We start from the raw sequence: 25176 nt of genomic DNA, 5'->3' as shown, positions 1-25176 counted from the left end.
TCTCTCTCTCTCTCTCTCTGTTAATTCGTATTTAATTGTGAGGCCTTTGCGTAGATTAATTGATAAGCATCTTCCTTTCTGTTACTTAATTGTCAAACTATGTAGTTATTATTGTCTCTTTTATCGTTACACCGAAAATTATGGTGCGATGTTTTACAATCATACGTGAATGGCCTCCAAATTCTGTCCTTATTTATGGTGGCTAATAGCCAATAATTATTAAAATCCAACGGGTCATAGTTTCTAGTTACCGAAATTCAATATTCTTAAATTAATTTAAGTCTGTTTATCGTGACATTGATCTTGGGCGAATGTTGATCTCTTGCCTTTCGACTTTTTTTTCACTTTTTATTTTTTTTTATTTTCTTTGCAAATTAGTTCACATGAACTCAGGTCATTGCACTGTAACCGTTGGTGTAACCTCCGCCATCACTGATCCGTGAAAAACGCCTTCATATTTATACTTCCCCACGCCCACTCATCCTCCCCCACGCCCACTCATCCTCCCCCAGCCTTCTCCCTCCCGCCCTCCCTCCCCTTCGTCTTCCTCTTTCTCCCTCTACATTGTATGCTTCTATTTTATTTCTCTCTTGTTGAGACGTCGTGAGGTCACCATTGTTTATGATGTCCCGTTTTTTTTTATTTCTCTTCCCGTTTTCTGTTGATTGTGTATTGATATCTTGCCCTCCCCCACCCCCACCCCCACCACCCTCTGGCCAATCAGACAGACCTGGGAGAAATGGACGTTCTCAATAATCCCAAGTAGGTAGTACCCCTTGCCATCTCCCATTAATCAGTAATTACATCAGCATAGCATTTACGTTCAAGGGGGCCTGTATATTGTTCCTCTTATATGATATCTTTTTATTCCTGAGTAGTCATGTGGTAACTTCTTGTGAAAGTGAGAGAGAAAGAGAGAAATACTCTACTAGTAAGTGGCAGAATATTTGTTCGCATTTGCATGAAGTTAGTTTTCCTAAGTTTCCCCTTTTTTACTATTTAGTCTCTTAGTAGAAACTAATAAACCTAAAATTATTTGCGAGTCAAAACCCGTACTTCTTACTCGATAAAATGGAATAACTGGAAAATTAATAGATACACGAACAAAGTAGCTCTGATTTTACTGTCAGAATTCTGACGACCTTAAAGTTTCCGAAAAAAAGTGAGGAAAACCAAAACCTAAACAGGAAAATGCAGTAGCTTTACAAAATGAAAATGGTGTCTAAGCAAAGCTGAAAATTACTCAACTTCGTAAATTACCTTGATTACATTGTGCAAAGCATTAGTGCAATAATCTCCCTTTAATTGCGGAAGGTGTTTACGCTTCGATTGAGTTCTCAGAGAGCCAGACATCGATGTAACGTTTGCCATCATTTGGAAAATAGTTAACCGTGTGTCCAATAGCCTCGTATTTGCTCGTCCATGGGCATTTGGGCGGAATTTGCACTTGCTCTAATAACTATTCTGTCCGAATGAACATCACCTTTTGAGTAAGCTTCGCTAACGAGCTTTTTTTTGTGCGTCCAGCGCTGATTCGGGGATACCGAGAATGCAGTCGAGTATTTCTGGGAGCGAAATGCAGTTTCGGCGATTTTTCTCTGCATTTTCGTGTCGTGATTTTTCCTCCACCTTGATTTTTCTCCCATCGGCTGCCCCAACCTCTCATTACTCCTGGTCACTGAGATATGACACTATTAATTATGGCACTGTCGCCCTTTTGCTCTCTTCGCGTTCCACCTGTTCTAATCAGGAAAACCGGTTTTTATCTCAGGCAAAAGGAGAACCTGGACGCCTCTTCTCTTCTCTTGCCCTCCTTCCCCCCTCCCTTCTGCCCCCCCCTACCCCCTCCCCTCTTTTTACGGGTTTAAGTTCACGCTTTCGGTACGTGTAACTTCACTCCCTGTACTCCAATCTCCCTCCATTTTCTTCGCCTCTATTGTGTGTGTGTTGGTCTCCTACGGAATAATTACGTGCATACTGTACTTATACTTCATGGGTGTTTGGAGGCCTATCAAAATATCCTCTAGTTGTACTTTTTTGTATCTGTCATTTTCTATGTGACAACTGAGTCTTCGCATTTGTATTGTCTAACTGCACAAAGGATGCCAGTAACCACACGACTAATGATCTTAAACCTTGGTTGGTGCCTGAGCCTATGTCTAAGACTTTGTTTCTTACTTGAGGGGACACTGGTGAACCCTCCATTCTTTTGATTAATAAATGTACGGTTGCCACCCTTCGTGAGGAGTCAAAACGTGGCACCTTCGATGACCCAGCTGGCGACAAGAGCCCGTGCCGCCATAATGCTGACTCAATATAAAACATCAAAGGCAGCGATACAGCTGCTTTCACTAAATCGCCGCTACAAATTACCCTAACCCCCTCAAAACGCTGCTAGTTGAAGATGCCTTATGTATCCGTGTTGTATTATCGGCGTTTTTCCGTTCGTAGAAAATTGTCGATGAATATAAACAGTTGTGTTAAAAACTGGGAAGATTCCGCTCTTAACTGGTTGTTAGGAGACATTTTGTCACGAAATAACAACAAACATTGTAAAGAATATAGAATCTGAAGTACTCTGATTTGTTTGATCGCAGTTATAAAGCGTACTCCCGTGTTATCATCATTCCTCTTTATTTGTATTTTTTATTTTTTAACCGATTATTACTTGAACATTTTCGATGCCGGCGTCCCTCCAAAATTAGATAGCATTTGAGCCCATGTAAATCTAGATTCATAAGAACCATCATTATGGTGTGTAACTCATTTTCCTTTCAAATTTATTTGCGCATGGCAAAACGAGCAGCATCATGCCCCGCCTGCCGCTCCGAGATCAACACACTCCGCACACGCGATACCTCCGGAACTGAAACCCTAATAACCCAGATGACATCTTAGGAGGACAAGCTAAAAAACCGAATCTTTCTGGAGGACCCCGTCATTAGAGTCATCAGAGAAGTAAAGTGGCGTATATATCCCACGTTTTGAGTCGCGTCGTGACAGAGAGCAAAAAGGAAACCGAAGTCGTTTCCTCCAGCTGCGATTAAGATTAGCAAAGAAATCGCTCGATGACTGGCGGGAAAGGACGATGACGGGGGAAGGGTCTGTGACATCCGGATGTGCCAATTGCCGCCGAGAGTTCCCGTGACGTCAGTCGCTATTTGGCTCCTCTGGTTGGTCCACCGGTTGGATTCCACCTTTGATTGTGACTCGTTCTTCTGACCCTCATGCCCAGCGATGTCCCTCGTTGTTAGATGTCTTTGAACTTCTAATTAAGCATCAAATTAAGTGTTGCGTCAGGAGGTTTTATTTATTGATGGTAAATATTTTTCCTCGCTGTTCATAAATTATATGTATATTCATAATGCAAACAGTGTATGCATTTAAAGGCTGTAAAAAAATAGATGAAAATAAAAAATTTTCTTCGTGTTGAAAAGACATTTGAAAATATGCAATCAGGTAATGAGGCATTAAAGAAATAAATGATCAGTATTTTGGCGGTTATTTTCGTTCTGGGGTATATACAAAGAACATTGCCTATACACGAATATACTAGTACCGAAGAGCTGTGTAACCTTCGAAGAGAAATTTATTCGGAAAATCTAAGTTTTCAGTGGAGAAGGTTCGAAAGGGGAAGAAATAAAGAGAGAGAGAGAGAGAGAGAGAGAGAGAGAGAGAGAGAGAGAGAGAGAGAGAGAGAGAGAGAGAGAGTCTTGGCCATCTGGTAAAAATTATGAAAGAATGATTCCTCTAACAGCTGTATGTCTGTGTATTAATATTTTGGTAGCAGTACTTCAAAATCATATATATCTGCAGGAACTTCAGAATAGACGATTGTATATACGTATCCAGGTATATTCAAATACGTATACATCCAGGCTTTAGCGTGCTACTTGTATAAGTCTTCAGTAATGACTAAATGCTTTAAATGTGATTCCCTCTTAGGCTGCTTAATGCAGGTTAATGCTGTGTCAGTGACGTAAGTTTCAAATTATTCAAGTAGGCAGTTGTTTTGCCGAAGATAATTTTTTAATAGAATGCAAAAGTCGAACTGAATAACTTTTAAGAAAATTGTATTTGCTATTTGGGCATATTTTCTCTCTTATACAATTTCTGTTGAAGTCAGGGCCATTGTTCACGGATGCTATCGTCTTATCAAGACTTCGAATCAGTCTATACTTCTTTTTCTCTTCTGGCAGGCTTCTTAGGAATAAGGAAAAATTATTCGAGATTCTTTCCATTTACTATTTATTCTAGTCGACAGGCTGTCCTGATGACGCCGCCGAGAGGTGGAGAAACGGTCCGTCGACTAGATAAAGAAAAAAGTAAATGGAAAGAATCTCGAATAATTTTCCTTATTCCTGAGAAACTTTCCAGAAGAGAAAAAGAAGTAGTATAGACTGATTCAAAGTCTTAATAAGATAGTATCTGCGAACAATGCCACTGACTGAAATAGAAAATTTTTTATATGCCTGACAAGTCTTAACTTTTTATTTCATTCGTTATTTCTCTCTGAAAAACGGTATTTTCTGATTCAGAGCTACGGTCATTTTCAGCTCAACGGAATCCTGTCATTTAGTATAATTTCGACCCTTGCATTTCAAGCTTTTTACTTCCCTCATTATAAACGACTTATCGTATAGCCCCTACTTGCCGTACGACTTAGCTTTATTGCCTCTCCCCTTTGAATGGTGAAAGCATATTTCCACATTTCACCTAAACCAGTCGATATAATTTGGGGACTGGAAACTGAAATGGCCGTAATGTACTTTAAAGGCGTGGAGTGATTTCTTTGGTTAATAGTCGACAAGTGAATTATTCATTAATACCGCCGACGCCTTGCGTTCCAAAATCCATTTGTATTTCCCCCCTAAAAGTAATTTGCACGATCAGACGGAAATGACGCTCTATTATTATTGATTAGCGCGGGGCACTTTGACGTCTCATAAGTGGGTTTAGCATTGAGTCTAGGCTTTTGAGTATTATTCTGGTTGCGTTAAACTTACTTCATTGGATTAGGGAGGATAGTTTAGATTTTTTGTCCACCAACACAAATATATGTAATGTATATATATAGCATATATAAGATATAAGTATATATTATATAATTTGTTTGTTTGTGTGTTATATCATCGTTCTTGTTTCTACCATAGGTCTTTGTTAGTGATATGTTTGCTGCTGATCATTAAGGTTTTTTGCTCTTTCCTTCCTTGCATTGTATTTTGATTTTTCCAATTGTTTGTTTACATACATTCGTAAATATATGTATATGCAGTCCAGGATTATTCGATGAATTTCAACTGATATGCTGTAATGGGATACGGTTTGTGATCCACATCCGTCAGCCAATTCTTGCTGAGTAAGTCATTTCTTCAACCAAGAACCAAGTGTTGCATTTTCATGAAGGGGGAAGTGTCGACGTTTCAAGTGACGCTTTACGACTTGATTGCATTTACATTCTTTCTTATGAGCATGTTCGGATTCCATCTGCAGAGTATAAGCACTCGGTTGTCTCTTAAGTAGAGCAAAATTAGGATTCGATAAAACGCCATACGGGGAACTTACTCCTTGATACTTTCGCCCACACGCACACACTCGTTTGTTTTCCTCCTCCGGTAAAAGTGTTTCATTCTTCATTTTGCCATCAAGCAAGCATCTGGATACTTTTACAGTCAGAGAGAGAGAGAGAGAGAGAGAGCTACAAGAAAAAAAACAACTTTAAAAGTTAAATTGCAGCGAGGGGAAAAAAGGGATACGGTGGCAATTGTTGCTGTCTAGAAAAGGTCAACTGAGGTCAGGGCTTTGTATCGGTTCTTTTGATAGTTTTTTCTCCCCTGGGCCTGAAAAGATCCCGTACCAGGTGATAGTTGCCTGGAGTTTACTTAATGCATATACGAGAGAGAGAGAGAGAGAGAGAGAGAGAGAGAGAGAGAGAGAGGGGGAGATAGATTTTCAAGAGCTTTCCATATTCAGAGTCAGAAATGCTCCCCTTAAGAAGTTCTTTATGGCATATATGGGAATGGCTAATACTCTTGAATTTTTATTTTATATATAGTTTTTGCCGTGGGCTGAAAGACCCCATGAGATGGAATTCATGGTTGTGTTTGGTTATTTAAATCAGTTACCCCAATGTAAATCTTCTCTTGTTGAGACAGCCAATGCAACTTCCTTACGGCGCTGCTCTCTCTCTCTCTCTCTCTCTCTCTCTCTCTCTCTCTCTCTCTCTCTCTCTCTCTCTCTCTCTCTGTGTGTGTGTGTGTAAATCTTGAACATCGAGGCATCCCTGTACCTGTCTTTGCAACATTTTAAGAGTAACACGGTGCCACATGTAGGCTGTTCGTTACACTTCAGTGAATCAGGTATGTCCAGGCTTTCGCATATTTGTTGTTGATGTTTTAAACACTGCAAGATTAATTCATATTTTTTTCTTTCTTAACACACGCACAATCATGTCATTAAGTTGGTAAAATTGGTAATTTCTTTCTTAACACCTTCACAGGTGTGTCATTAAGTTGTTAAAATTGGCAAAGATTCGTTTGAAGTGCCATTGAAAGTTTTCTGTTAAATTGCAAGTACAGATGGGCTCGGGAGTTTACCTCGGGCATAATTAATGTTGATTCAGTTGTATAGTAACCTGGCGTTACATATTTCTAGCCACCACATCCATAGTATAAATGTAACTGATGTAAGAATAGATTGATAAAGGATGAATTTTATTAGCAGTATTGTTGTGGGATTTCGCTAAGGTCATGTGGTAGGCAAATGTTGGATTGAAATTTATTTAAGTTTTATTTGGGGTACTCTCTCTCTCTCTCTCTCTCTCTCTCTCTCTCTCTCTCTCTCTCTCTCTCTCTCTCTCTCTCAGCAATTGACATGTTAGAATATGTTCTTTAATGTCACTATTGTATGTACTGATGAAAAAAAAAGGACTACGAGGATCCCGTGCACCAGGAAATATTGGGAGCCATATGAAATGTGAAAGTAACTGCCACGATGTTAAAAGCTACGGTGACAGATGTAACGACCGGGTGAAATAAGAAAAAAGTCAGGGTCGTTTCCATTACGGGAAATGATGGTTATATGTCCTATTTCCGTTATATTCGGTATTTGCTGAGCAGCGGTGGATTTCCGTGTTAAAATCAGAATGCCTTGTGGATTCACGACAAGATGCCCTCTGGAAATGCCATTACAGTTGTTAATGTCCATCGGCCAAGTACGGAAAAATAATTTGAGATATTAGTCTTCACCCAACCTCCCCTTTCTTTCATTCTTTTGAGATCCAAGTCAAAGCTGGCTATTATCTACAGTTGGGATCTTAAACTGAAGGCCATTTTGCTATTTCAAGAATACATGGCAGATACCTAGAGTTTACGGTATATATGAAAAAACTATTTTAGTACATGTTCCTTGGACGATTTACCTATGATTTATTGGCTTATAGTTCAAAATGTGCCGATGGAAGTGCTTTGCGTTGGTATCAAATATTCTCCTATGTCTTGCGTGACGTCTTAAAGTTTAGTATGTGGTCCTTTGGTCTGTAGTTGCTGTAAAGCATTGGCATGTACGGTTTTGCTTAAGGAGGTCATTAAATTAAGGAGTCTAGGAAGATAAAGAGTCGAAATGCTAAACTATGAGGAAAGAATCTGAAAGTAGAACTCGGTCACCCGAGGTGTGCTTGAATTGAAAATGTTGAAAATGGACAGTCACGTTCGATCATGTGTTTGCGTGGAGATTCTTTTGTTGCAATATAAAATACTAGCCGGAGGGGAGAAGACTCTCTTAAGATATTATGTATGTCTTGTCATGAGTTCAGGATGTTGGTATAAGAGAAAATTGCCATTGTTGAACACGTCTACGTGATCTGCAACCTTATGTGGACACAATGTGTCAGACGTGTGCAGTTGCAAGTGTTGTCTGCGTCATTAATTTTTTGTTTCTAATTCACGTTTGCCCATGTCTTTTTGCTTTCCATTTATTCAGTTTGTACTGTTTCCTCCTTAAACCCCTATGCACTTTCTCCTAAATGATCGCCCGCAGTTTCTTACATCTCATTCTCTCGTGTCCATTTTTCTCTAACACCTCATTGAAAATGAGAGGTTGTTCCTTCTATAGCTCGGTTGTCAGACGCTCGGCGGTATAAATTAGTCTGGATGCGAGTCGTCTTCCTTTGTATTCATATCAAAGACAAGATCTTACCTAAGACACTTCAGAGTTCTGGGGAAAGGCCAAAAGGTCTCCCCTACGTGGATAGGGTCGAACGAGAGCCCTCATTACATAAGGTTTGTTTTTTATTGTTTGGACGAAGAGAGATACGTGGACCAACATATAACAGCTCGTATACTCTCTCTCTCTCTCTCTCTCTCTCTCTCTCTCTCTCTCTCTCTCTCTCTCTCTCTCTCTCTCTCTCAGAGGTTACTCTAGGTATTTATATTGTGGCACATTACTTTTTGAGTTAAACTGTTTCAGAAGGCCTGCTGCTGTTTCACTTCATTTGGCTTACATTATCATACCTTAATTGGAGAGAGAGAGAGAGAGAGAGAGAGAGAGAGAGAGAGAGAGAGAGAGAGAGAGAGAGAGAGAGAGGGAGGGAGGGAGGGGGGCGGGGGAAGCTAGTGTATGGAGATTTAATGTAGACAGTGAGATAGAAGGGGAACTTAATGTATGGGGATTTACTGTAGATGGTGAGAGAGAAGAGGGACCCTGTTGTATGGGTATTTAATGTATAGTGTTGTTTGGCAACTGCATGTGTTTCTTAGTGCTTTAGATTTAGATGAATTGTGTTCATCAGGTGCGTATATATTAAAGCAGTTACTTCAGTATCACTTGGGATTACATTTATATTACCGTATGCTATATAAATATAATAATCTGTAACTCTGAATATTAATCGTATTGTTATCAGTAAAGTTTTATTATATAGCGACATTTATTCTTAATGAGCCGACGGTCCATCTTGGTGTATTGTTACTCCAATTTACTCTTCTCTTACCTTCATGACAAAACCTGGCGTTCATTATGTATTGCATACACTTCTCGGTTTATTGAAAGTATCAGGTTCCTAACAACGATTTATCTTTGCTATTATGTAAACAAGCATCAAGAGATTCATTTGAAATATTTTTTATTGTTTGCGATAGTTACAGTTTGACAGCAAGTTGCGAATGTTAATATTGACAGAGGAAATGTAATTTTTGTGTGTGTGTGTGTGTCAGCTTCTTATTATAGTCACGTGTGTGTGTCCGCGCGTGTTTAGATGTAGTGTTATTCATGCGAGTATAAACAGGTAACAGTTACGTACTGTCTACATGGGTATGCACGTATCTATACGTACAAACTAGAAAATATGTACCGTTATGTACTCTTTTCATATGCTAACATTCGTAATTCTTTTGAGTGGCATTTTACAAATTTTTTGCAGACTTGAAAAACTTTATGTCACGCCTGTTCTGAACAGGACTGCTAGAAAGTCTTCGTCGAAGTGACGTTTCGCAACAGCCTTCTGGTGACAAACCACAAAAGAAAGTAAAAATAGAAATAATAATATTGCCTATTGTTCGGAATTTTCAAAATAAAGTTGCGTGTCTGACCATTCATTGGAGCGTAGCTTTTGACGAAAGATTTTTTTGACAAATTACAAAGAAAAATTACGTCTTCTATGTAAAATTATATATATATATTTTTAGAGAATATTAGTTGAACATATTCTCCCTTCCAAGGTCACGTGGGTGGGCCTCAGTGTAACGCTAGGCGAATTTTATAGATTGAATAACTGAACCTAACTGTTGTAGTTGTTGTTGATTGTGTTGCTGTTGTTACGCTGACCTTGTTGTGATGTAGTGTGTTGCTCCTAGGACTGTGGTGGTGTAAGCTTTTTAACGTTCATTTTTCGCTAATCTTGCTTTATTCTTTTGATTTTGGTTTCGAAATGTTGTTAAATGGGCATTTTCTAAGGAAGAAAATGGGTATTTTTAGTTTTTTGAGTAGCCTATCCTTACTTTTGTGCTTATTAATTTTTTTGTTTTTAAACATTTTTTGTTCCTTTCCTTACTTCTGTGTTTATTCATTTTATTCTTTTGTTTTTTTTGTTTTTAAACATATTTTGTTCCTTTTCTTACTTGTGTGTTTATTCATTTTTTAACATGTTTACTTTTGTGTTTATTCATTTGTTGTTTTCAAACATGTTTTGTTCCTTTCCTTATTTTTGTGTTTATTTATTTGTTTTGTTTATTTATTTGTGTCTGATGATAATTTTTTACAAAACAATTATCAGTAACTCACATCCACTTATATATTGGCTGTACTATATTATTTCTAAATAAATTGCCAGAGAGGGGCGTCAGAAGGATCATGTATTATTATAATTATGATCTTTTGTTACCTGATAACCTTCAAGTATTTTAGGAAACTGGTGCTTATGTGAATGCGAGGGATAAGCCTTGGCTTCTCATTAGAATTGTATCCGTTGTAGTCGTAGGCAGTGCCTTGTCTGAGATTGCAGAACACGACACGTTTAATGCATTAAGAGACCAAGAGTCTCTTGTTCACGATCGTCGACTGTCATATCAGCGCAACAATACAAGGAATTGCATTTAGTCTGTATAATTCCTACTTTTTGTTTTCATTTCTTAGGTGGAGATATTTGTGAAACGATGTTCCGCATACATTTGATTTTGTTTCGTTTTCTGTCAAAGCGTCTGGGAATCAGACACACGAAGGGCGTGTTTGGCTGTTTAGTTATCACAAACCATGTTTTTTCTTTTGTTGTTTCCCCAGCTGACTGTTTTTCCTTCTGTAGTTTTTCTTTCTCGTGTTTTCCCCTTTTTGGAGTTTTTCCTTCTGCCACTTCCCGTCGTGCTAATGGTAATCACTGGCAAGTCACAAGCAACGTTTACAGAACTCTTGATTATTTATGTCTCTTTGTTTGTCTCAATGCATTACTTCCTTGTTTCTTGTCTCTTTAAAAAAATACTAACAACAGTTTATAGACTCATAATGCATAATGTGTTAGTGTTAACTCTAAGTCCTTATCAGATAATGTGAGTGGCGTTTAGGCGCAGTGACAACATTTTCCCAATGAGAACTCCCAAGCTGTTTTGCATAAAGAAAACATTTAGCTGTTCCTACGCATTGAATGGACCGGAGTCAAAAAATCAAGGTCTCCCTAAGTTCAGATATAGGTCAAAGTGCAGGACTACAACTTCATTCTCAGTCAGGTCTTGTAATTGTGTTTTGATCTTAGTTTAATTAATCCTTAAGGATGCTGGGGCCAAGTCGTTTGTATTGATATCTTTTTTTTTTCTAAGATCCGGAGGTTGAAATGAAAAACATAGGGATAACAAATCATAGTTTTTATTGGGAAACCAATTTTGCTCGACACTACGAACAGCAAGGCATCGAATGATAAACAGTGTGTCGCGTTGATGTATTTGCCACTGTTGTTTGCTTGAAGTTACGTATTAATTAAGAGAGAGCACTTTCGTTATTGGTTGACGGATTGCATTAACAAATTGCCGTCACGACTCGATTTATTTTTATCATAGGGAGAGAGAGAGAGAGAGAGAGAGAGAGAGAGAGAGAGAGAGAGAGAGAGAGAGAGAGAGAGAGAGAGAGAGAGAGAGAGAGAGAGAATTTCCCCCCTTAAGGAAAGTATACAGTGTAACTCTTGATAGATAGATGGAATTTATTTTTTTTCTTTTATTTCTTTTTCCCAAAACCCAGCCACTTGCATCGTTAACGCACTCTGCCCAGAAGCGACGTTCTGGAATGTTAAATCTCCATAGTGTCTTCACAAAAACAAAGAATGAGATTCTGCCATTTTCACTTTAGTCTTCCTGTAGCGTGAAGAACGTGACACAATGGTGTCTTACCTTCACTTTCCAAACACCCAGGTGACTTTGATGAATTATTTATGTTCAGCTTTCTTGCGATATAATATTTGTCTTTTAAGTTGTGAATGTTCATTAGAATGGACGACCCGCTTATGATGAAATGAGACGGGAGATGATGTCTATGCAAAGAATGTACTTGTTTGTGTTAGTTTGAGGTGACTAAGAAATGCGTTTTGGTGAAAGTTACTCCGGCCATTAAAATCTTTTTAAAAGACTTGAATTTATTATATTGATATAGTATAATATAATATACCAGGTAGCCTATATTTTGAAATTGTGTTCTTAATGGAAAATGGGAATTTAACTTTAAAAATCCAAAGGTTAATAATTAACCCATTATCGTTAGTCGACATGTTCCATTTGATAAAAAATCGCAAGTACTAGCTTATCATACGCTGCTCTTTTGAAGAATTAGAAGAAATATAAAGTGGAAATTTGTGGAAAGTTTAATCACCATTATCATTAAAAAAATTATTGAAGAAGCCATTAAAATAGTTACCAAGAACGGACACAATTCAACAACAATAAAGACGATGCTTTCATTTCAAGTTAATTGTGAAAAATTTAATAGAAAAAGAAATATTTAAAAGATATCTCATTGGAAAGAATAAGAGAGAGAAAGAGAGAGAGAGAGCGACACTGACGCTTCAATCGATAAACTCTACGGACTTAGTCATGCGCATTGACTCACCCACACTGTCTCATCCAACCTGACTCACTGTTGTCGAACCCTTCAAACCTCTCGGAATTTGATGTTACGAATACCTGAACAGGTTTTTTTTTATTTAATAAGGTTTGCTGTGGGCCAGCATGTTTACCTGTGATTATCCTTTTACTTGCTGGTACCACTCAAATACCTAGAACAGATGCGTACTGCAGCGAGAATTCATATCTATTTTTTGTTTCTTTGATGACGAAGCGTGTTACTGGAACTGGTGTGTGTAGATTTTGTATGGTATGGATTCCTCTACGTCTTTTTTACGTGTTGCTTCGAAGATAAAACTGTCCCCTACAATCTTGAAAAAAAAATTTTTTTTTTTTTTTGCGGCAATAATCCCGCAGAAATATCGAACGGACGACTCCACATAATATATAAAAGAAACGTAATGAAAAAAAAAAATCAGGTCCTATAAAATGGCAAATTATTTTTAGCCTAATGACGTTGAATGGGAAAACTTTTATAGTTATTGATTGCGGGAAGGGGCAGGTTCTCAAGGCGAGATTTGTATTTGTGTGTGTGTGTGTGTGTGTGTACCAAGAACAAAGACAAGTAGCCAGGTATAGCGGCGGATTGAATAAGTGAATCGTGCTCCGAAATATATTCTGTCCATCTTCTGCTAAACTTAGATCTCCTTCGATGTAATGCTGAGACATAATGTGGAAGGGGGATTGGCTGCTCTGTCAATGGCTGGAAGTATTCCTCCTTCCACTTATATTGCTTATTTTGCTTTGGGTCTTTTCATAATCTAATAAGGTCTCTCTCTCTCTCTCTCTCTCTCTCTCTCTCTCTCTCTCTCTCTCTCTCTCTCTCTCTCTCTCTCATGTAGGTTTTCCTTCTGACTCAATGACCAAAAAACCTTGAGAAGTTCAGTGAAAAATGAAAGAATGCTTTATTTAGAATGGCCCAGATCGCCTTGAAGCATTCATTATCAAAGTTGCGGCAATCTCAGGGACATTTCCCCTTTCTTGTCCCAAAAATTTCTTTTCTTTCAACCACTCACACTTTCGACCATTCACAAGTGGGTTGTTGATATTCCACACAACACGTTAGGTATGTTCTGTGGCGCTTAGCGGAGGCGATCACCGAGACGAGACGATTACATGAAATTTAACAAAGTTCTTCCATATGATTACGGATACACGTAGGGACGTATGTGTGTTGAGTGTAGAGTAAATTTGTTGCCACGATGATAATGCCATTCTGTTTTGTTTAAGCAGTTACCATTGTTGATTAATTATACTGTTATTTTCGTTACCGCTGTTCTAGATGCCTGCGATTTCTCGAAAATGAGATTGAGACCCTCTCCCAGACCTTCTCTCTCTCTCTCTCTCTCTCTCTCTCTCTCTCTCTCTCTCTCTCTCTCTCTCTCTCTCTCTCTCTCTCTATATATATATATATATATATATATATATATATATATATATATATATATATATATATATTATAGATATCCATCAATTTTTGAATTAGACAATAACATATATATATATATATATATATATATATATATATATATATATATATATATATATATATATATATATATATATAGATATCCATCAATTTTAAATTAGACACTAACAGATCACCAAAACATCAGCATCAACAGCAGCTGAAAAAAATAGCTGTTGGGAAGTTTCTTAAAGTTTAGAAAAGTTTAGGAAAAGCGTTCTCGAAAAAAAAGGGCCCCAGTATAGTCTTCTTGTTGACCACGGCGTTCTGTTTTTGTTTCTAAACGTCTGTTCTAAATCCCTGCTTCTCTTTATCCAAGATTTATGCGTTATCACGTATTATTATACTTATTCTCTCGCCATTGTTCTCACATCAGTTCATGCTCGAAATAGAAGATAGGTTTCGGGAGAGTAAGCGCTTGGGTATAATTTTTCCGTGCGACTGTTTTGAATTTGCTCTCTGGATCAACTCTGAGTGATTATTATTTCCAGACATGTAGGGAAGTGATAATAACGAAGTGCTGATGTATACGTATTACATTACCCAGCCATCATGATTCACAAATGGAAAAAGCATATCAGTATGATTTCAATAACGTACCTTCATTATGGAAGCCTCGTGTTTTACAAATTGTTTACATCTGTCGGTTGATATTGGTAGGCATCGTAAGTGACTGTCTGCTGAAGATGGACGCCTTTTTTTTTTCCTGTTTAGTATTGGCGCAAGAGAAACTTTTTCGTTCTTGTTAAACTGTGTTCAACAGATTTCATAGCATTTCAATGTTTATCTTGGCGTTTATTTTCATTATTCGCATTTCTTGTTACCTGAAACCATGCCCCTTCTTCCAAAGATCTGAAAACGTTTGGAATTTAAAAGCTGTCAAACTAATTGATCTCTTTCCATTAAATAAGAGAACTTAGGAAATTTTGTGTGTTCGTGCTACGTTTAGTGAATGAAATTGCGTCTATTCAGGCTTAAGGGTCACCATTATGGACTGGATAATTCTCATTGTGATTATGATAATGATATACTTTGCTCTTATAATGACATGATGATGAGATGATCGATATTAGATAGCAGCGTCGTTGTACGGCAGTAGTAAGAGTAATGACTGACTTGTTTTCACTGAATATCCTTTCCATAATAACTGTAGGAATGATGGCGATAATGGTAAAAGTACGCGGTAGAAACAGAGCTGTGTATTCAACAGTTGTACTACTGCTACTATTGTTGCTGTTGAGGTTGTTTTAGGAGCAGAATTCATTTTCACCTGTATATTTTATCTGTTGTACGTGGTAGATAAGGAGACCCCAGAAACATCTTTTATTCAAGACCACAAACCACGATTCTACATTAAAAAACGCATTGCGTATCGCCTTCACAACACATCAAATAGCACCAAACGCGCCGCATCGTCCTCGTGCCCTTGTTATTGAATACTAAATCAGCATCCAAGGAGGTCGTACCATTTCAACGACAGCAGAACCCTAGAGCGCCTCGCTCCACCTCGATGGGTGGGGCCCGAGATTAAATTAGAATATTTGCCATACCATTTCCCATTTTGACCTATTCGCCCGTCATACGAATAGGCATACTACGACCATATTTACTGTTTCCTCAAAACACTGCTCTCGTAGCAACTACCGACATTGCCGCCTCCATATCACTTTGGGCGCGGTCCCAGACTGGAAGAGGCGTGGCTTGATAGAAAGACCTGGAAGTTTTAAAGAGTCGTACGACTGTGTAGCAGTTTTACCACATTTATACTCCCGAGTACGTCATGCATGCATACTTCTGGTGTAACATCTGCCTCGAGAACTCGGTACTTCTCCCCCATTCGCCACTCCCTCCTTCATCAAGCCTCTTTTTCTTCTTCCCTTTCTGCATCCTTTGCAACTTAAAACTGACCAACCCTCTGCTTCCTTCCCCAATCTGACCCCTCGGGAGAAAGTAACTGTTTATTAAAGAAGCAGTATGCAGTACACGAGGTTGGGTTAGCTTAGCACTTTGAGTGAGGTGTTGTTTGGTAATTGATGCGTGAGCACTTTTGCCAAGGTTAAAGTGGAGAAAGTGAACTTTAAATAAACAAAAAACATAACTGGAACATAAACTCATTAGAGAAGGAGGAGGAGGGGAAGAAATGTATTCGTTCTGAATTATGGAGGTAATATGGATATATCTTGTATGCTCACACAACCTCATTTCACCAGAAGTTTACGAGCGACTGGAAGTGTGTATATAAGCGTTAATAGCCTTGGCACATAAAGGTCTAATTGTTTTACACGCCCTAAGCCTATCGGAAACCAGGTGCAAAATAAAGCCCCCCATTTTTCTTATTATTTATAAGGGCTTTTGTTCATGGTATGCAACCCAGCAGCAATTTCCCTGCTCTTTGTAAATTCCAATAGCCTGAGTATGAAATTTAAATATATTGTTTTATGTCCATATATAAGTTTCTGCGGGGGTGTTCCGATGAAAGTTAAGTCGTGATCTCTTGCCATAATATTGAATGGTAATGAATACCCTTTTCCATGAGAAATGGGCAATTAACGCCAGTTTGATTATGTGCTTAACTTTTCTTTTCTCTCTTCCTTTGCAGACTCGAGGTGTTTTTTATCTCAAGGAGGATCCGTGGAGAATTTCTTCGTTAAAGAAAGTTTACCAGTTGGCAGCGTCATAGGTAAGTCGCCTTTAATATAATATCTTGTTGCACGAATTTATAATTATACCCTGCAAGTCTCACAGCGAAGTTTCTTCTTTGCTGGCTTTGAAAGCGAGCCATGTATATCTCTTCGATTTTGCTCGGGAGAGAGTTGTTAAATCTCTCTCTCTCTCTCTCTCTCTCTCTCTCTCTCTCTCTCTCTCTCTCTCTCTCTCTCTCTCTCTGTGTGAGCCATACGCTAATTGACTATGGGCATTTGATTGCAGATACAACATTGCCTTTGGCCTCTCGAATATTAATATCTGTACACCATAGTTAAAGATTCAGCTTGAAAAGGAACACATGCCGAAAATTAATGTTTTGTCGAGGGGCTTTGCGTTTGCTGGACTTGAAAATTTAGGGCATGCGTGGGTTTTTTTTTTTTATACATCCAAGCTTTGGAAATATCTTCCCGCTCCCGATTTCCTAGACTCATGCGCACCTTTGACTTTTAAGAAGCTGATCTGATCTATCATTCTTGTTTATTAGTTTTTCTTGAATTTCAAATTGCGTGTATATATATATATATATATATATATATATATATATATATATATATATATATATATATTATTACATATATATATATATATTATTATGTCATATATATATACATATATCAAACTATCAGAAATCACTAATAAAAAAAAAAATACTAATGTTTTAAAATGCGTATGTTGCATTGTCAGACAAAAGGCGAATCAAGGTATTAGCTCCGAGAGAATGTGTGTGTGTGTGTGAGTGAGTTAACCGCTAAATTTATTACTAGCTCCGTAGTACAACTTCATTGTGCTTGCAAGTCGTCTTCTCTTAAATGAATAGGTTTAGAAAGTGTGTTGCTTAAACCTTAAGACGTGCTGACTTTGAATGTTGTTTTCATTCGTTTCATTATGTCGTTTAGTTGTCGACGGGGCTGAAATTATTTTATTTTTCTTATACAGAATTTTTATTAGTATTTTGCGGTATAAGATAAGGAATTACATATGAAAAAGTCTGGTGCTTCTTGGCGAAATAATACTAAATGTTTTCAAATTATTCCACACTCGTTTAATCTGAGGTGGATCATGAGTTGTACCATGCATTGATTAGGGTATATCTTGGTGAATATTTAATACCTGCAAAGTGGACTGACTAATATTTGAGTAGTAATTAATATTTGGAGATCAAATAGATTGAAATTGCATGCAAAATTAAGATTAAACAAAAATCTCGTAGGCTACAGTATGTGTTGCTGTATACTGACAGGACATTGAAACTGTGTCTAAAACATCTTGTGTGTTGGAGAATAAAGCTTTAAGAAGAATATTGGAATGACAGAATTTGAGATGAAACCTTTAGGGAAATTACGAACGTTTCATATGTAGATGAGATAATGATGAAAGGGAGATGGAAAGCTTAGACTCAGCATCTCTCTCTCTCTCTCTCTCTCTCTCTCTCTCTCTCTCTCTCTCTCTCTCTCTCTCTCTCTCTCTCTTGTGCATCCGTTTGCCATAGGCGCAACATTACATCTTAACCCTTGTCAGAGCGTCGTATGAGCTGTTGAAGTCAATTCCCGTAAAATGAACCTCTCCTATTTCGTGTGGTGTGATAAAATTAACCACATAAGCCGCGTCTGTTAGTCAGCAAGTATTTGCGTTTTATAATTTAGCAGCCTTCTAAGCATAATTAGGAATCATAACTAAGCGGGACCGCAATGAATTTTAATACATCTACTTACGATTCAGAGAAACTTCATTCATGCCATCATCTTTAGCACTCTGCTCATGATCAGCAAAGCCCTTTACGAGTCGGATGATGAAATTAAATGTTTAGAGTCCTTATTTATTCTTTATTGAATATTCCTCTCTTTGCCGCCCATTTTTCCAAACAGCCGGGTTTTTGCCTCGCAACTTATTCCGCTTGAGAAGAAACGCTTATTATCAGGTCCGTGCCATTTAGTGGAAGATATCTTCTGGATGCTGTGCTGATTACATTTCGCGGGTGTTGAAAGCGAGTAAGAATAGAAAAAGTAAAAGCCTTTGAGTTGAATTGTTTATGAAGCAAATATGTACTAAGAAGGGGCTGGAACGGTAAGAAATAAAAGGATACGAAAGGGCTGTCTGTATTTTGTGAATGAGGTGTTGGCAAGCAAAGGCTAAGGTATCCAGTGAACTGATTAATGCAACTAAAAGGATGAATGTGGTAGTGGCTGTTGTTTTGCTTTTCTGATGAGCCACCCTTTGTTACGAGGAATGCCTTATATTTCTGTGTGTATATGTACTGTGTATATATATATATATATATATATATATATATATATATATATATATATATATATATATATATATATATATATATATATACTGTATAAATTTACACGCCCACGCGCACTGCTTCCGACCTCTTTCATTCCAGTCACTATAAAGTCAGATTTATTCTCTCTCTCTCTCTCTCTCTCTCTCTCTCTCTCTCTCTCTCTCTCTCTCTCTCTCTCTCAGGAGCATTAAGATTCTTGGAATAAAAGGTGAGCAAAGGTCACATGTATGATAAATGGCATGATGGCTGGCTGACTCGAAAGCAGATTCTCCGTCCTGTTTACCTTTGTAAATTGGTTTGATTGTTTAATTTATCGATGAAGATTGACATCACAATCTGAGCAAAGTTTTTAATATGATGTACGTGATGATTACGATCGCGAAAAGTGAGAGAATTAAAGGTTTTCATATAAGACCGAGTTCGAGTGAAAGGCGTTCAGAATATTAGTAATTGAAAATCGGCACCATTTTGGTAAACCTAGAAATAAAAAGCGATTTATTTTTTATTGGAATGTGTTTTATGGGGATAAACCAGGCTTTTTTTCAGAAAAAAACTGTCATTTCTTGATTGTGAAAGTGAATACCGAGGTTCCCACGTTGCAAGGTAAAAAAAAAAAATATTCTTGATGATTTTTGCTTTAACCTCTTACCTGTGTACAATGTGGAAAACAAGTTGTATCAAAATTTCATTTTCATCAGATTCTCTGTTATTTCTAGGTTATCATTCTTAAAGAAATTGAGAATATTTGAATTTTTCGTGTATTTAACAGGCGTCACAATATTTGGAAAAGTATTATTATTATTATTATTATTATTATTATTATTATTATTATTATTATTATTATTATTATTATTATTATTATTATTATTATTAACAAGCCAAACGGACTCGGGCCTTGCTCTGTAATTTTAAGCGGAATCGAATGCTGAAACACGAAAAAATAAAACGAAAGCAATATAGTAAAACACAAATTAAAATAGATAAATGAATAAATAAATAAACAGATAAACCAACAACTCAGTATCCTAACAAATGAACAGCCTGTATTAATAAATAAAAAAGAAATTAAGGCCAAAAGAAAACAGGAGGAAAAAGCATGATGCCAGATGAGAGGAGCTTCCTTGAAATCGGCGGGAAACCCTTTTCCAATACTAATTCTTAAACAGTGGATGTTCTCTTCCTCTCTCTTTTGCTTTTAAGGTTAGTGCATAAGACTAAAATGGTAAACTGGTTAAAAGTGAACACCGAAAAGGGACTTATCGCACTTGAAGAAAACAGTTTTCTTGAAGTAACTTCGCTAACAGATGTACCAAGAGTTATAGTATGCGTTAAAGTTTTTGTTTAACATCAGACGTGTTTTGAAAATATCGTCGAAAGCCCGAGAGTGGAAGATCTAAGATTAAGTGTAATTCGTGTTAGTGAAAAAATATGAAGACTGCCACAAACAGTTACGCGCTTTTTCGAAAAATTTGATTGCTGTTATTAGATCGCCTAACTTTATTACAAGACTGATTACTTTGGAACAATTAAAATCGTCATTGTTGGTTTAGCCTTTTCGTTAGTTTTTGTCGTCTCCAGTTTTGTGATTTTATTTGTGTTTTACTTCTTGCATGTCTGTCAAATATTCGATTGATTTTGTAGAAAGAGTCGATCGATTTAATCAAATTGAAAGCTAAAATCAGAGGTAATTTCACATTTCATTTTATCAGTAAAATCATTTACATTGCATCATTTACCGTTAAAATGAAATGGTATTTAATGGTTTTACAGTTAAAAGTGAAAGCTATGTAAAGCCACTTGTAAAGGGGCAGGTTTGGGTCATCCCTTCCAGAATTTCTGACCTCTCATCCATCCTCCTGTGCTGCAGCCAGGTGAATAGGCCGGTCGTTCACGATGCACACAGCACAGTTTTGTGAGACACCAAAGTTTCTTCGCGTAAAATAATTACAAGCCTTTGACTTGGTTGTGTGTGTGTGTGTGTGTATGTGTGCGTGTTGTGCAGTGGGGAAATTCATATCTCTCACTCCTTGTCATTTCTCAACAGACTTTTACTGTTTTAACAATCTCTCTCTCTCTCTCTCTCTCTCTCTCTCTCTCTCTCTCTCTCTCTCTCTCTCTCTCTCTCTCAAAACCTGCTAAGAGCCGTTACCTTTCTGGCGCTACCACTCTCGAAAGGGAAAAATGCATGGGGTCCAATATATATATGCATACATGCATACAGTATATGTAGTTTTTTGTACGCACCCTGGTTTTTTTATGCGTCACTAGTAAAAAAGAAAATAACGCCTATGTACACATCACATGAAACGTTTCACCCAAAAACTTTGTATAGGTTTTTTTTTAGATTGATTGGGTTCAAATCATTGCCGCCTTTCTGACACGGTCGTCTGGGTAAATTGCTCGTATGCGCACGAATATGCATTACCTATATCAACATTAGCGTTATCCTCGATTTTGACAAACCTTTTTATACAAGTGGTCGCATGTTCTAAATGTCTCAATTCAGAATAGCGTTTGGCACCGTCGTAAGCTAGTTTTGTTGGGAATCAAGTTCTGTATTTATGATGCTATTTTAATTCTTGGCTGTCTGTCAGTTGGGAAGGAGACAGTTTGTGACATTTGTGAGATTTGAATGTGTAAATTATATATATATATATATATATATATATATATATATATATATATATATATATGTGTGTGTGTGTGTGTGTGTGTGTGTGTATGTATGTATGTATGTATGTATGTATGTATGTATATGTATATATAACTTAAGCATAGGCCTATCCCCGTATATGGAGTGGCTGCAATGAGTATTAACCGCCGATTCTTAGCAAAAAAAAAAAAAAAATAGCAGTTGATGCTTTGGAAATGTGCAACCTAGTTGGTTCGTCCTTAAATGAACCACTTACTGTAAGTGTGAACATCGCAGTTCGGTAGAATAGTGGAAGAAATGCAGAAACACTCACAAAAATATATTACAGTTTACTCCAGTCGCAAAGTACATTATTGACTGAAACTAAGTTCAGCCAAGTAATGATTTCACGATTATGGGTGGGAACGAAGGCTGGAGCTAAAAATGACGCTTGGGAAAAATTATTGATTTTTTTCCGCGAAACTCTCGTGACACGTTCATGTTGGAAAGCAGCGGAAAGCACAAGGGTGTCATTTTCATATTGGCGTTCCGTGAGTGCAGCCATACAGTATATCCGTCATCACAACTTGTACAGAAAGAGTGAAATATCTATGCAGGTTGCGAATGTATGTATCCCAGTTTGCCTCTTTCACTTTCCCTCTTTACGCACGGAATAAGGTTTGTTAATTCTCTCTGTAATTTCAGGAACGTTAAGACTGGAGGGCGACGCCAGTGAAAATGGCGACATTTATCTTAGATTAAAAGAGCGCAACTCTCCCGTCCAGATCTCGGCCCATTCCAAAAACCTCACGCTCACGAAAAAGTTGGATAAGGAGGTGAGTCACCCCAGCTGGGTTTTGCTTGCTGTGAATATTATTAAGGGAACGTTTTTGGTTTATTTATTTTGATTGTATGATGGGTTTCTTGTCCACAGTTAAATCGAGAAGCACTTCGGCAAAATACAAGTTGTTCATATGCAAATGTATGTGAAAAGCAGTTATAAAATCAAGTAGAAAATATTGATATATATATATATATATATATATATATATATATATATATATATATATATATATATATACTGTATATCTAATTTGTCTGTCTGTATTTTTATTTTTATTTCATTAAATTGTCTCCATAGATGTTTCAAGTTGTTATTTATATTATGTAAAATAGTTTGTTCATGTATTTCGTTTTGACATTGCCAAATACGTACAGTTTGGAGACCCATTAATCCATTTCCATTTTGTTAAATTAACGTCTGAAAGTTTTTAAAACACATCATCATTATTCATAATTTTTTTACAGGGGAAAGACGGTGAAGCTCACGTCATAGTCAACGTCATCTGTGATAGAAGAGGCACCACCGACCCGGTTAGTACATTTCATGTCTGTTCATTTTGCTGTCGATATGTCGATTTTACTTGAATTTTATGATGGACGTGTACCTAATTTATGATAATGAACAGGCCCAGTTTGACAATACAAAAATGTCTTCGGGCATATGGCACGAACTCTTGTTTCTTTTGGAATGTGGGTCAAATCGTTAAAATTATGATGTTACATGAAAATTAAGAAGGCATTTCACGCACTACTCTAAACATTTTTTATATCTATGATCTTGGCTTACCTGCGATCTCACACAGTCGTATGATTACGAAACGATTTTGTCATTATCAGAAAAATAAGCTCGATTTTTGCCACTGTATGGTTTAGTTCGATGTACGTAAAGCTTTGTTCAGAGTGATGTCGTTATATTATTAGCCAAAGGAAATTAGTGTGGTTTAACATAGAAAAATGTTATTGCCTTGTAGATGAGCTACCTAGTTCTCATGTATGACGTAGAACTGTTGAATATTTGTAATGTAAGAAGTACAAATCTTGAAGAGAAGGGTTGTGAAATTGGGAAAGTTATCATCTCAAAAGACACTGGGTATGAAGCTGCACATTAAATCCCTTTACCATTTCCATAACTATCTGTTATTACAGAGTAATGTCGTTGACCTCTCACCATAGACTTTACTTACCTTTACCTTTGTATATGGTGTTCTCCGAGTACTTCACAGCACTCAATTATGTATGCCACGCAAGGAGGAGATTCTCGATTGTAAGGGTGTGAGGGGGAGTGGGTGGGGACGGGGTATCAAGACAATAAACGGAACATTATTACTCAATAGGCATCATTAGATGCCATTATCGGATCAGGGCGACATGAAAGATGAGACGATAGGCGAAGGTGGGGTCGTCCTACTTTTTAAAATTATTTGTGGCGTTTGTATATCCCGGGATGCTGCCAGTTTTCCGGCAGACCTGTTAAAGGTGGTTTGTTGTATTTTGTATGTACCCTAAACTTTATTTTCGTAGTTGCCATTTTTCCCCCTTTTTTGTATAATATATATGAGTCAGCTTTTATGTTCTTTGAGAAAAGCTTTGATTTGATAAAGTAACCATTTTGTTGTAAACTTCACATTTTGTAAAATACTTTTCCAGTCGTCTAAAGACAATGCAGTAAATATGTGCAAACTAAACAGATTTTTTCCAAGAACGTTTTGTGTAATGCCGGATGATTCACTTGCGTTCCGTTCTCTTGTGTTTTACCCTCATGGTTTTGTAACATCAGATTAATTACGTTACATTTCTTTTGCAGAGCTTCACCATTCCTGTCAACATCCGTGTGACTGACGATAACGACAATGCTCCGGTCTTCGTCAACGCTCCATATTACGTCAATGTCTCAGAGGTACCTTTTAGTCTTTGTGTAAAACTGTTGAGCATTTCATCTCTTACTTGAATACCACTGGAATGTAGTTATTTCAAGTATTCGTAAAAAAAATATCGAAATATTGAGCACTTTAAATCTCAAAAGATCTTAAAAGAATGGATTTGAATGCTGCAGGTGACTGTTGTTGGGACTGTGATATTGGGAGACATCCAGGCTGTTGATGATGATCAACCGGGACCGTTTTCGACAGTTCAGTATTCTATTCTCCCCGGACCTCACTCTGTAAGTTTACCTCAGTAATAATGCTTATAACTTGGAACATTTTTGTAGCTAATATTATATTTAGTCTTTCTGTGTATTTTCTAATGCAGTACATTCACGACGAATTAAACTTCAAATTGGTTTAGAGTCAAAATGATTGTTATCCATTAAGAGAAAACTAACTGGGTGTTTCTAGGTCATTTGGTAATTTCGACAGACCAGTGAAAATAGATGTTTTATTTTTTTCAGGACACTTTTGCTTTTGAATCTCCATTGCGGGGTTCACTGGTTCTCAAGAAACCTCTGGATTACGAAAGAAATCCTATTTTTAACCTCACCATCCTTGCCCAGGTAAAAAGCCTTGTACAAGAGAATCACAAAACAATTAAACTGAGTGATATACTTATTACTGTGTGTGATATACTTATTTCTCTATTTCAAGTTAGTGTGACTGCAGGGATTACTTACAATTTTATCTCTACATTTCATGTAATACAGTCGCTA

General features: G+C 37.2%; 1 protein-coding gene across 4 annotated transcripts in view; it reads left to right on the top strand.

Annotated features, from left to right (window-relative positions):
• The window catches only part of Cad96Cb (protocadherin Fat 4-like Cad96Ca), a 372880-nt gene that overhangs the window by 326963 nt on the left and 20741 nt on the right, over positions 1-25176 (top strand). For all 4 annotated transcript variants that reach the window (XM_067083989.1, XM_067083991.1, XM_067083990.1 and 1 more), the window contains 6 exons: positions 16661-16741; positions 22395-22525; positions 22998-23063; positions 24337-24429; positions 24586-24693; positions 24922-25023. In XM_067083989.1, coding sequence (XP_066940090.1) covers positions 16661-16741; positions 22395-22525; positions 22998-23063; positions 24337-24429; positions 24586-24693; positions 24922-25023 — 581 coding nt within the window. The remainder of the gene's footprint in view (positions 1-16660; positions 16742-22394; positions 22526-22997; positions 23064-24336; positions 24430-24585; positions 24694-24921; positions 25024-25176) is intronic.

This window comes from Macrobrachium rosenbergii, chromosome 41 (genome assembly GCF_040412425.1).
Source record: "Macrobrachium rosenbergii isolate ZJJX-2024 chromosome 41, ASM4041242v1, whole genome shotgun sequence".
In the NCBI taxonomy this organism is placed as follows: Eukaryota; Metazoa; Arthropoda; class Malacostraca; order Decapoda; family Palaemonidae; genus Macrobrachium; species Macrobrachium rosenbergii.
Note: the sequence above shows the minus strand (reverse complement) of the source record. Positions and strands in the feature narration are given on the sequence as shown.